General features: G+C 40.5%; 1 protein-coding gene across 4 annotated transcripts in view; it reads left to right on the top strand.

Moving 5' to 3' along the window:
- The window catches only part of NT5C2 (5'-nucleotidase, cytosolic II), a 62146-nt gene that overhangs the window by 27320 nt on the left and 20848 nt on the right, over positions 1 to 13978 (top strand). For 3 of the 4 annotated variants that reach the window (XM_065843104.2, XM_071812113.1, XM_071812111.1), the window contains one exon: positions 4329 to 4402. In XM_065843104.2, the coding sequence (XP_065699176.1) occupies positions 4329 to 4402 (74 nt within the window). Of the gene's footprint in view, positions 1 to 2719; positions 2913 to 4328; positions 4403 to 13978 lie in introns of those variants that run through there. The other variant, XM_065843105.2, reaches the window with a different exon arrangement.

Here is a 13978-nt window from a genome sequence, read left to right as displayed (position 1 = left end):
AAAAAGAAAATAAATACTGTCATCAGTGAGAGCCTTCTGCTGTGGCCAAGCAGCGGGTTTTAATCTTCGAGGAAGAACTCATTAGGGAGGAAATGTTCTTCGTCGTTTCCCTTAAACAGCTCCTCACGTCCATTTTTCCAAAGGCATGGATCTGTGCCAGGCTAAGCTTGTTTTTTCATCAGGAAAGGAAGATGAAGGCAAGAGAAAGGCAGTGTCCTGTGTAAGGAGATGCTCTGGCTGCGGACAGGTGTGGAGCTGGGTAGGTGGGTTTAGGCAATACCTGGTTTAGGCAATACCGACCTCTGACGCTCTGCACAAGGAATGGAGGAGGTGTTCTCACACTGTGCCTACAGTTTGATTTGTCTTACTGCCCAGTGCTGTTAATTTTTTAGATCAGTTTAATCTTTAACTTCAGTGCTCCTAATTAAAACTGTTATTTTCTGAAAGAAAAAAAAGAAAAAACCAAACAGAATAAGGGGAAGGGAAAGTGTGATTTCTTCTGATTCTTGCGAGTGGAAAAAATATTTTAGATTAAAACTTCCTGCCTAAAAATGTAGATTGAGTTTAGTTTTGCTCTTATTCTGACAGTATCTTTACTGTTTGTAATCTGGAAGCTTCTTTGACTTTTGTTTTTCTAGATGAGCTGTAAAAAACTTGTCATCTCATCACTTCCTGTAGAGACCAGAGGATCTTTTCTCTCAGGTGGTTAAGGTTTTTAGGATCTTACTGTTGGTTTGCCTTACAGTCATTTGAAACAGGTCTTGTCATTTCTCTGTAACATACCTTCTGTGGAGCCGTTACATTTGTGTAGCAACAGGCACATTTGATCGGTGTTCTTGAAATCAGGCTGAGTGTACCTTTGACTGGGCACAGCTTTGAAATGGGCTAAGTCTGCAGCTTCTGAGAAGCACCTGACTCTTCCCAGAAACTGCTGTGGTGATTTAATCTCAAATCTTTAGTTTCTAGAATACTGCAGATATTTACGACTTTGAGTAAGTCCCCTGAATGAAGCTGGTCACCTTCTGGAAGTAAATATTTGTACGTATCTACTTAGCTTATTGTGTCTAGGGGGGCACCGTGCATGGGAGACGTCTTCCTTTATCAGGATTTAAAGTTGAGGCCCCAAATGCCTACAAAATAACCCGATATCTGGCTGGATTTTCACGAGAGAAGTGAAATTAGTTCCAGGGGGTTTTTTTGCCACTGTTTAGTCTGCCATTTAATCTGCCAAAGCATATCCAAATTTAAATTGATTAAAGTGTTGTTGTTTCCTGTCCTGAATGCATTGTGTAATAGCCTTCTTTAGCCTTTTAAAATATTTGCTCTGCTTCACTCCAGCACTGGTAGGTGAAGTAATTGCTATGTCAGATCAGTCGGTTAGGATGCCTTGAAATCTCCCAGGTCCAGTGCACTGTTTGGGCATGATTAGACCCTGCCACACAGCGTTTCTAGGTCATAGGCAATATTTACAAGTTGATGGAGAAAGAGAGATCTTCACTGGCTGTTACCAAGAGGGGGCTGGTGTAGTAATTTTCACCTTTTAATCATAAGACTTATTTTGGAACAAAAATATTCTAATAGATGTTGTTTGTTTCATTGCCTTTGGTAAACTTTTCCAGATCTTCAGTATCAAAATGTGCTGGTTTTTTGTTGGTTTTGTTTGTTTGTTTCTTTTTCAGTCTGGGGGTTCAGTTTGTAAATACTCTGAAAGCAAGCGATGAAAAAATATCAGAGGCTTAGAGATTTTTGCATAGTTTTCAGTCAGTTTGGTGTTGTCATCATCTAAACATAGGCAGACTGGACTGGAAGAGATCTCCTGGGTCTCAGCTCCCTTGTTTTTGCTGTTCACAGGCACTGTCGTATTACCCTTTTTATAAGCGCATTCATCTCTGTCTTAGCGCTTGGTGTTTGTCCTGATTTGGGAAACTGCTCCCATGGTTGTAATTCTGAAACGCTCTTCTGAGCATCTTTAAATTTCTTTTCTTGTTCCTGTCCTGTCCAAAAGGACAGAAAACTATGATCCGGGAGCTAAGCGTAAAGGCAAGGAAAAAATCCGTCTCCCCAGGTGGGACAAAAAAAACTTTGCTAGTGTCTCCCAGGGGTATGTTATTCCTTCTTAGAGCTCTCCACTTTCAGAAACAAACTGCACAAATATATCAGAAATCATGTGCTTGAATTAGATAATAAATAATGTTTCCTGGCACCAGCAGCAAAAGAGCACAATTATCTTCATTATAAGGAGTATGAGATTGTTTAGTACCATATAGCATTCCACATTGGACTCTTGTGAATCAGAGCTGTCTTGATGTTAAAAGACAAACAAACACGGATTCAGACTGCAGATTCGGGTAATTTGCTCCACCTACTCAAAAGCTGGCTGTTTCAGGAGTGAATTTTAGTGATTTATGGTCCCATCTCCTATTTCCAAAAGTCAGATCTTTACTAGTTTCCATTTTTTTTTCTTCCCATCACTTTGTCTTGTTTAGGTAATACATAAATCTATCAGAAAAGAGCGTCATCTTTAACCTCCGAGGCCCCTTGGTGACAAGCGCCATTGTCAAAGTCAGGCACTTTGCCAGGAAACTGTGACTCCCAGAGAGAGTGTGCAAGGTTAGGGGGAAAGGATACTATTGCCAGAGAAACTGTATTCCAAGTGGATTTGTGTGGAACAACAACGATATCCAGTGACTGGTTAAATTAGCCACAGATGTGTTTTCTAGAACACTGTCCAAGAAGATATACAGTACTTTAAGGCTCGGTTCAGACATAATGATCTTCTGAAGCCAAATCAGATCCAAGCAAAATTGCATCGGTGCTAGGGAAGCTTTAAAGGAATTGTGTAATGTGATTCAGACAAGCAGATGAATCAGCCTGCTGTGAACTAAACAAGGAGCACATCGGGGAGAGATGAGGTAAGGCGACTTGCAGAGAAGTGTGATAGTTTGATGTGAGCAGTTTGCTGTTAAAATCTGAGCTGCAGCGGGTCGAGATGGGCAGCTAAAGGGGCAGGTCATGCCGGCCACCTGCCCAGAACATGTGTGCGGAGGAGAATCTCCCGGTGGTTTCTTTTGGCTTTTCAGAACATATGAGTACTTGGTTTTGCACTTGCTGTCTCCATTGCTGTATCTCTGTCCCTGTGCTGCTCCTCCTACACGGCAGTGCTGCCGATTTCAGTTTATAAGAGGATAATTACTCCGCTGAGGGCAATGTACTTACTAAATATTTGGTGAATTTTCACATATCAGGGTACAGGTGAAGACTCTGGGACTTTTCTCGTACAGGGGAATTTTGTCTTGGCATCACAGCTTGAGCAGTATGTGGAATTTCTGTCCGAGATCTGTGTTGAAGCTCAGCTTCCATCCTGCAGCTGAGTTCTCACTCCAGTTCTTAAAGTTCAGATAAGACAGACAGTGGAAAGAAGTCCTGTTGAATTACAGATCTGCTGTATGGTTTAAAGTTCTGGGGAAACATAAGCAGCTTAGTTACTGTAGTAGTTGGAAACAGGGAGCAAGAAAGGCTTTTGCTGTGTTCTCTGACCTACTTCTTTAACATGTTATTTACTTGAACTAAATTGAATATGGTGTATTAAAACATTGTAATCAAATAAGAGCCTGGAAGTATTCAGCTTAGATTCTCATTGCAATAAGCTTTTATAGTAAAAGTGGAATTTAAAAAATAGCATTTTGTTGAGGAGTTGCAGGGAATTTCTAAATAAAAAGAAAAATTTTCACTGTAGAAATAGCATATTCTTGTGGATGAAAATTTATCTCAGTCACTTTTTCAAAGCTTTATTACATGTTTTTAACACTGTTGGTGTAAATATAGAAATTGATCTGTTTAGGTTTGCTTGGAATTTCTAGTTATAGTTCCAAAGAGGGCTTAAATGCTATGAGTTTATTCACAGAAATGTTATTTCTTTCCCTTTCGTAGTTACTTCTTGGTAATAATGTGTTTTAATCAAGCAAATTGTATTGCTTCCCATCCTCTGCTTCCAGACTCCTCTCACTTAAGCTCTGAATTCTGCTTCAGCAGATTTTGCACTTCTATTCTTAGGAATTTTTGCAGATCACATGCAAAGCCATGTGTGTGCATACATGCGTTATGTCTTTAGACAGTGTACCAATAATTAGAATAACCCTGCAAAGCCATGGCTTTGCTTGAGGAGAACTTGTGGCAAAAAATGAAACAAGCCTCCGCTTTCAGGTATATTTTCTGATTTTGACTTGTGAGAGCCAGACATCCTGACAGCTGACAGAATGTGCGTGTTCTAAAATGTGATTAGTTTGAAAATGCTCATACCTATGGCTTTATTTCTACTTTCTTTACAGGGTCTTTGTAAACAGAAGTTTAGCCATGGAAAAGATAAAATGCTTTGGTTTTGATATGGATTACACACTTGCTGGTGAGTATCTTATTTTTTCTTTGTCATTGGCTTAGTTTGGAATATTGCCTATTGTTGAGCAAAAACCAGTTTCTGCTTGAGCTACTCCAGTTAGCAGGTGCTTCTTCTATTAGCAAATATATCATTCACTATTCATTGCACTTTCATTTTAGATGTTTCCCTTACATTTGTTATCTGCAAGCTGTATTTGGTCACAAGCTGTGTTGCTGTTGTACAGTTTCAAGTGATTATGGGTGTCAAGGAAACCAAAGCTTAATAAGTCTAATTGCTTCCTTAGATTCCACTATTTTTTGACGTTGCCCCCAGTGCAAATTTGGCTTTGAATAACGATGTGTTTTCTTTTATGCTTAGTGCACATGGCGGGCTACACAAATTAATTCAGAAAGCTTTGCCCATTCTTTATGGCACATAGGCTTTGGGAGGTTGCGTAAGACCTTTTAGTTTCATAAAAATGTTTGCATGACTTCTTCATCTTTGAAATACACTACAGGCAAGTTCTCTGAGACTTTTGTTGGGTGGAGAGACTAAAGTTACCGTTTTCTACGTAATCAGGCTTGCATGATGTTACATATTTTAAGGAAGGAAGAGATAAAAATCCCACTTCTGCTTCCCTAGGTTATAGTATCACACAGGCTGTTACTGAGGATGTCATGTACAATCCTGCCTTCTTTCTCATTACCACTTCTAAGGTTGTGGATAAAAAGTTCCTATCACCCTTGATATTTCAGTATATAATTGTTGTGAATATATACAAACTGAGAAAATGTGAGATGGAATGTCGGGTTCACCTGTCAGGTTAATGCAGTGTGTCAGTTATGGTCACCTAGTTACTGTGTACTGAGGAGGAATGAGAGATGAGTAACATGGTTGGGGCCAGTGTGAGGGTCACAGGAGCTGGGGTCGGTGGCCAAGAAAAGGGCAGGGAGGTTTCCATGTGCTCATGGTTCAACGCAGTGCAGCAGGGAGAAGTTTTGGAGGCTGTGGCAGGTAGTTGCAGTTTATATTTAGATCACTTGGTTGTGTTCTTTTAAGCAGTTATCTATGAGGCAGTAGTTATATATAAAATATTTGGTTGTTCAACGCCTTATTTATACATCTGTTTAAAGTTCCTGCCGCTTTTGAAGTCATGAAGTGTATCATTGTTAATCTGCTGGATCTGACTGCAGGCGCGTGCTTTTGGTGTTTGCATTTCCCAGCTGGGACAACCTTGTGGCAGTACCTTTAAGGAGCATCAAACAGTTGTTCAAGAACAAATACTTTAAAAAAAAAAAAAAGGTTGTGGGTCTAATTTCCATAAAGGAAAAACAGCTTCCGTGCCTTTCACAAACTGGCGGCATTTCCCAAGGACTCAAGTGATCCCAGTGGGTCTGGCGTGGAGCATGCAGCATGTTGCTAATTTTCATCCTAGCAGAAGGAGAGCTTCAGCACTATCCTCACTCCTCCGACTGTTCATTTTACTCAAGTGTTGCTTGTTCCTGTAAACACAGAGCAAATGTGTTGTTATCCACAAAATGATGCTTGGTTTGATGAGAGGAAAAAATATGAATGTTTCAAGCATTGTGAAGCAGTTCTCAGGGACATGAAAACCTGGACCTTCCAAGGCTGGAAGATCACAGTGCTACAGTTAAGCAGGCAAAGTTGGTGCATTTGGGGGAGTTGAGTGACAGGGTATGGTACAGCAAATGAAACTGAGATGTAGTCAGAGCAGAAAACTGGAAGTCTGGACCGCTCTTGGGTAAGCTGCTGTCCTATGACTTGCTCTGTAGTACAACAGAGATAATAGTTGCAGATCATTTTACAAGAAGTTGTGAGAATGTAATTAGATAGGAAAGCCTTTTGCAGATGAAGAGCATTATGCCTGGTAAGTACTATTTCCCTTTCACTTGACTGGGAAATTTAACTTGCAAAATTACCTGTTTGTCAGCTTATGTCTCAGAGTCATCCTTTCTTCTCCATGTGGGCTTTTGTTATCTGGCCATTATTTGCTGCATATAACTGTCACACACAAGAAAAAATACTTATTCATTGCAGGAGCTTTAAAGAGCATAGTGTTAGAATATGATTATTACAGTTAACTAATTGAAAATGATAATGAAGAAGTGGGGCAAGCAAAGTGTATGTTAGTATGTAGTAATGCATTCATTAGACCCTGTTGTATTTTCTGTCTGGGCCTAAGCTAGTGTATCTGTAGTTTAACATCTAGAAATGGTATCTAAATGACATCTGTATACCAGATTATGCAAGCTGAGCAGAAGTCCTTTGGAGGCCATTCAAGACATGTAAATGGACCAAGGAAGAAGAACAGAAGCATCTTGAGTGTCACCAGCTCCTCATCTAGTTTTGTGCATTTGTACTTTCAGTTATTGCCAACTCACGTTTCTGTAAAGTTGTTTAAAAATATCCCAAGCACAATCTTCGTATTTAATGGCTGAAGGCAGTCAGAGCCATTAACCCTGCCAAAAACTGTATCCCGTGTCCTTTCTCCACTCTGTTGTGAGCTTTCACATCAGAAATAAACTGATGACATTCATCTCATAGCTGACAGTTATATACTTTGACATCTCAGAAGAAGAATGATTATTTGGGAACACCTCAAATTACCTATCTTGTGAAGACAAGGCTGCAATGTCAGTGAAAGAAAACATTGTCACTCTTTTTGCCATCTTCCCAAATCAGTGGCCACTGGTAGTGCCCAAAGTCTCCCTTAGGAGGTAGTTCAATACCAGAGAAGTCAGAATCCCTTTACTTATTTTGAACTTCAGAAGCTTGAGACAGTTTTGTTCTTGTAAGGACACAAACCTACTTACAATAACACTGTTTTCTGTCTAGAATAATCTAAATTTGGTAGGGACATGGCATTTCCATTTTGAAGTACTTTGTAACAGCTACTACACACATGCTACAGTGATCGTGTTTTCTCCTACTAGCCTGACTGAGAATGTCAGCTTGCCAACTGACAGCCATTTTAGTATCATCATGTTACATTGCACGTAAAATAAGATTCTGTGCATTTGTTTTATAGAGTAGTATTTCTTAGTCTTATTAACGGACTACTTTACTCAGAAATGAAAAAATTCAAGGCTGGCTGGTATAGCATTGCCACAGTGATTTTGTCTGCTGTCAAGTCAAAATTAGGTTAAACTTTGAATTCTTTTTAATAACTTCTGTTTTTCTGATTGTATTTCTCTCCTTCCTTACATAGGGTTGAGAAATACTGTTAATGGGTGGGTTGGGTGAGCAAAGTCTTTTTGTCTTGAATGAAAGAGCCTGGAGGTTTTAACCTTCTCTTCTGAGAAGTTCTGGATCTTAAATTGCTGGATTTGTAGTTGTTGGTGTTACATACAACTAGTGTTAATTCAACTGCTAGGAGCTCAAAATAAAATGAAAGCAAATTGAAATAACTCTAAGGTTTTAGATTCCTTGTTTTCCCATCAAGAATTGCTGTTGCATCCTCATGGGGTGAATGAGATTTCCTTCATGCATAGATACTCCAATATTTCCCTAAGTTTATGTGCTGGATCCACTAATAATACAGGCTCAGAAATCTGTGTTGTATGTGAAGCTGGCTGTCCCCTTCCTATTCAGTCTGTTTGGTTTGCTTGTGTTAGAGAATCACATTTAGTACCTAAAAGAATGTTTCTTTTAAACCAGGTGTTACCGGGAGGACAGTCAAAGGAGCAGGAAGAACAGCAGGGTTTGGCTGTGGTTTGTGGGCATAGTTAAAACAGTTGCTGCTTAAAATCCTGGAGGGTTTGACGCAAGCAAGAGTCATCATCTATTTCAGCCCTTGCCGTTAGCAGAGGTTAAGGCAAGTTTCAGTGATGTTACGCAGCTGTTGCCCCAGCAGCCCTTCACTCTCTGCTGCTGACCTTGCTGCCTACCGGGGCTCCCTTGCTCCTTGGAGAGCGGTCGCATTATGGCAGCTCTGGGATTTGCAAATACCTGTGAAGGGCTGCACTCGCTGTTGGGGCAGAACTGTGAATTTTTGAAAAAAATCCTGTTTAAATCCTTAAGTTAGAGAGCTTAAGGGTCCTTTTGTAGTGCATTTTTGTTTGCTAAACATCAGTTTCTTTTATTATCCAAATGATTCATCTCTGCGTATTCATCCTTTCATACTGGCTAGAAGACAAATAGTCAGTAACAATTCTTGTCTGCCTTCCTGTTTTACTAGTGCTGTCAAAACTGCCCATGCTTTGGTAAAGAAAAATGTTGCATGTAATCCAGAAGATTCACACCCTTTGTTTTGTGTTTACTGCAAACTGCAGGAAGAAAGATAAAGGTATGTCAGCAGGGAGTCTGCAATGCTCACCTGAAGCCAGGAATCTGTGAGGCCCCTTGGAAATGGAGCAGGGAGAAATCGATTTCACACAGCATTTTTTTTGGCTGCTTCCCTCTCAGTGTGAGCTACACTTGTAATTACTAGCTCTGGATCAAAGTAGTGCAGGAGGCCTTGGCATTACTAGGTCTTAAATGGGACAGGTTGCACGGTGAGGTGATGGATAGATGTCCCTTGACAGGAGCAGGGCTAAAGCAGTTCTCAAACTGGATGTAATTTCACACCATGCCAGTGGCAGATGGAGAGGGAATTAGTAAGAATTACAAACTCAGTTGTGCTTGGAAAGATTCTTCTGTGACTACCCTCCTTCTCCAAAAGTTACAGCCTTGTTGAAAGTTTTATTTTCTATCTCTGAGGTACGTAAGATGTGATATCAGTAGGCAGGATGCTTTCATTTGGAATGCTTTTCCTGTACTTCAATCACTGCTGCTTCTATGTTCTGCAGAAATCAATAATAAAGTCATAATTTGCTGCTGAAAACTGTTTCAATAATAAAGGAGAAATGAGGCTTGAAAAATACTGGTTTTATTGTGTGCGAATATGATTAATGCAACATAATCTGATTGGAATATAGCTGGTGTGCTGGAAACATTGCCAACTTAATGCCAAGATTTAGTGCACTGCAAAGATTTTATTGCAAAATTGCTTATGCTTTCAGCTGCAGCATTTCCCTTCTCGTCACATGGGAAAAGACACGGGAAGGACAGCTTGTCTTTCCCAACTTACTCTGAAATGTAACATGCATAAACAGGTTTTGCCCCTTCCTCAAGTAGCTTATTGTGTCTAAGCCATCCTTGCAGTTCAGAGGAGAGGGAAGTTTTTCACACCCACATCTTATTTTTGAAATGTGTTTCTTTACCAGTTAACTCTGGAGAAGATACACTCAACCAGAAGGCAGGATTTGCATGTGATCTAGGAGGAAATGTGGCAGCTGAATTGAGAACTGGTTCAATTGAGCTGGTATTTTTACTGTAGCTGAGTTCTGTCAGTTTTCTGTGTTTCGGTTTACACAGCTCAGAAATGGGACTGATGAATGTGTACCTTGTATAAGAAAATTCTGGATTACACAGATGAGAAACAAAGTATAAACATGGGAGTTTTATATAAGAAGGGTTGAACTGAATACTTTAAAAAGCTCCTGAGCTCATAATATAAGCAACTACGAAGAAATATTTGTTCTTCTGTTTAGAAACTGTTGTTGTATGTTTATTGGCAATAGGCTCTAATACAAATATGCTCTCCTCTAAGTACAAAAGGCTCTCCTGCTTAGGTTAAAGGTTTGTCTTCAGTTTCATCATGATGTAGGGACTACAGGCTTTGAGGCTTTTCTGAGGAGATACTAAGCAGTTCTGCTTCTTTCCCAGTTCTCTGGAAAATACAGTTCTTTGTGTTATACAGAAATAGTATGGTGGCTAAAGAAGGGGGTTGATAGAGTGGCAACAGTAGCCTTCGAACTGTCCTAGCAAAAAATGCGAGATGTGTTGATCATTGCACATCTGCTGTCTGCGTTTTCACATTTGCACATTCCCAGTTAAATAGGTGCAGATTTTGCAGATTTCAGAGGCTGGTTTAGCCATTAGTGCTTCTAAGCTAAAGGCAGATATAGAAGCTGGGATGTTCCTACTATGCTTTGAGCTGGATGTTTTTTCAAATACCAGTGCAGTGCTTGAGTGGATATTGTCCCTACTCTCTTTGTGTTGCTGCTCTTCGGAGTTTGGCCATTTAAAGCTGTGTAATGAGCAAACCAAGGTCTGGAGCTGTGGGATTTCACATGCTGGCGCTGGGAATGAGGAGTGGAGAAAACATGTGTTGCTTGCTCCATCCCAGTAAATCACGGACTGACAAACTGCTAATCTGCTGTCTGTGGGTTCTTGTAGAATCAGAGTGTTAGACAGAAGCTGCTGAAAGAACAAGCCTTCACAGTGTAAAAGAAGTTTCAAAAGATGCTAAATTCTGTTTTCTTGCTCTTAAAAACATGAGAATAACACCAGACTGGGTCAGCAGGCTGTTAGTATACCAATGGTCAGTTCTTGTCTTTGCCAGATGGATGGATGGAAATACAGAGGTATTTTTCACTGTAATAGACCCTCTTATCTAGTAATCTTAATACCACAACAGAAGTACTATTAAATTGCAAATACCCCTGTGATGATGGGAACAGCTTCCTTTGTAGGAGGAACCAAAGCTGAGTGTAAAGAAGGCTTTAGCTCTGAGATCACATGTGTGCCATTGCTTTGTGAACGCCTTATTTTAGCACACTACACAAAACTTATGTATGTGGTTTATTGACAGCCTGAGTACTTGTGCTACATATAAGCCCAGGTGCACACTGTTAAACAAATATGTAGCTTTTGAGGCCCAGTATCTTGAGTGAATATGGAAAGAAATAAGAAGCTGGGTCTGTTTGGACGCTAATGCACCTGAATAATGCCTGAGATATAGTGTAGAAATGGCTGCTATACCTTTAAGTCATTTTATTTCTAGATGCTAGCCAATTATGCTTGAACTTGAAGCACATGTGACTGTTTCTTCCCTGTTCAGAAGTCTTCATTGAAGAACTAAGCCGATATTCTGGCACAGTAGTTTGTTTCCATGGAAATGCAGGGATATTTCCAGTGTGGGATTATGACTCCCAGTGGGCTGTATCTGAGAGAGGTAAATTGTGAAGGCTACCTGTAAGCACAAAAAAAATATTCTCTTGTGTCACTGTAAAAAATTCCCATAAAAGAACCAGGTGACCGTGTAGTTGTCTTTAAAATATTATTCTAGTGCAAAGAAATGTTATGCCACTATTAAAACAGACAAACTGAAGTTTCCTTGAAATAGAGTCTGTCTGAATTGCTTCTCTCAACATGCAAAATGTGACCTCAGTGCTGTTGTTGTTACCTCAAGCCATGAATTTTTATTCAGCAGAAGAAGTTGTTCCAACACTAAACTCTGTTTTGCCAGCCTCTGAGGCATATCCAAACAGCCTAAATCTTTGTTACATCGAAGACAAACAAAGTGCAGCAGCAGCAAGCTAAAAATATCTGGAATTTACCAATGAGAGCACTAATAAGTCTGCTTTGGGAAGAGTTAAAGCTGGTGATACTTGACAACACTCTTTTCTTAAACAAGTAGGAATGCAACACTAAACCTGAAGTGAACATCCAGCAATTCAGAGCCAAGCTGAACATACAATTCTGTTTCAGTCCTTGAAGCAACAACAAATCCTGTCTTTACAGATCCTTTTAGCATGCAGAGTAGGAGAATAGGAGCTGATATGGTTCCAGGTTAGAGGTTTTAGAGCTGAAAGCTGTGCTGTGCACTTCGGGATGTTTCCAGGCGCATTAGAGGTAAGGAATTTTCCATCGCCCTTAGGCTGCAGAGTGGGTGCATATCTGCTTCCTGGGCACTGCTGCAGCTGGGGACTGTAGAGTCTTTGTGCTTCTTCATAGGTGTTTGCTGGTTTCCACCCAAAAACCTGTGTTTGTCATTGTCAGAAAAGGGTGCTGGAGAACCTCTGAAGCTCTGATCCAAAAGATTCAGCCTTCTGATGATTATTGACTCTTGCCTTTCTTCCTGTTATCAGATTTACTGTCAAAAACATCTGTGGCCACAAGAGGCTTAATGCAAGATGTGGCTGTTCATGCATGGCAGAGCAGCTTGTGTGTTAAGCATACGAAAATATCCTGGGATGCACCTGGAGGTTTTGTCAAGGTCTTGTTTGCTCATTACTACAAATACGTAGTTTCTAGTGAAATAGAAAAGGTACATTAAATATGGAAGTGTGCTTAAAGCTCAGCTTTATCTTAGTGCACAGAATACGTCTGTGTTTGAAAAGGTTTCTTTGGGTAAATTAAAATTACAATCAATATGGCAGCAGTTTCTTCTCATTTCAGATAGAAAAACGGAATCAATTCAAAGAAATAAAACATACTGTTGCTACCGATTTTGTTTGGTTGGCACTATGAAAATTCAAATTCTATAGTTCTGCTTTGCATAATACCCAAGAGTCAGGAAGACTGGGGTCTGCTCCTGACTGTTTTTCAACTTGTTTTGACCTTACACAAATCATTTATGGTCACAGTTCGGGTGAGTCAATAAACAAACGGCAAGTCAGTGATTCACCACATTTCTAATTGAAAACATGTGAGTTGTCCTGTGGGTTTCATTTAGGATTTCTTGTGGTTACAATTAGGCACGTTTACCACTTTGTCAGTTCATTTACAGGCACCAAGCTCCCAGGTGGGCACAGCACAGACACGCGTGACTCCATTGCCCTGCGTGCAGGGGGGCACATAGCAGCATGGGCAGAGATGAACTGAAACCAGGGCTGTATGCAACCATGGCTTTAACCAGGAGTGTCCCTTTTTCCCTTTGTGTCCAGCAAGGATGCTGTGAAGTGAAATGTCTGCAGTAACCATGGCAGAAATTCAGGTAACACTTGACAGGTCTTTGGAAAGGGAAATGCAAGGCAAAGGGAGCTGGAGGCTTGTGCCTAACCCTGTTCCTAAGGACTGTCAGGCCAGCTGAACGTGTTTGTACGGAGGCTCCCGCAGTGCAGTTACCTCTGTGGGGTTTCCAGTTCTCGTGGAAAAGAAAATCCTCTGCCGTGTTTCCAGTGTGAAATGGCAGCACCCTGCCAGGCTGTGCAGGCCAGGGGTTGAGTCTGGGCTCCCATCAGATCTGATCAGTCTGACTCCACTGTCAAAACCAAAGGAAAGCCAACACCCAGGTGTGAAACTTAAACATGACATTTCAGATTACTTCCTGTGTAAGTGATGAATTATTTTAACATAGAGAGCAGCATAACTTGAAACGTTACCATTTCGCTTTCGTTATGTTTCAGTGATAGTGCCTGACAACACCTCCCCTGGTTAGAAAAGACCCCATAACACAGGAGCTGAAGTCATTAGTATTCTAGAGTATTAATCCCCTTCTTTTCTAATCAATGAAAACTGGCTTAGCTCTGTAATGGGTTTTAAAGATGAAACAATAGATATCCTGAAAGGAGTGTTAGCATATAGAGGTCAGATAGCATTCTTCACTGCCTGGTTACTTCTTTGAGGATCCCCAGACCTCTGGCACTATATCTGGGACAAACTTTCCTCAAGCTATGGCACTATGTGAAATGCCTGCCTAACACTTAAGTCTTGGTATTATTGCTTCATTTGGGTTTATTTTTTAATTAAGTCCAGTGTCCCAAACACCTCTGGGACTGGTCACTCATTGCTTCCTTCTGGCTTCTCAGCTGGAGT

The sequence above is a fragment of the Patagioenas fasciata genome, chromosome 8 (genome assembly GCF_037038585.1).
Source record: "Patagioenas fasciata isolate bPatFas1 chromosome 8, bPatFas1.hap1, whole genome shotgun sequence".
NCBI lineage: Eukaryota > Metazoa > Chordata > Aves > Columbiformes > Columbidae > Patagioenas > Patagioenas fasciata.
Note: the sequence above shows the minus strand (reverse complement) of the source record. Positions and strands in the feature narration are given on the sequence as shown.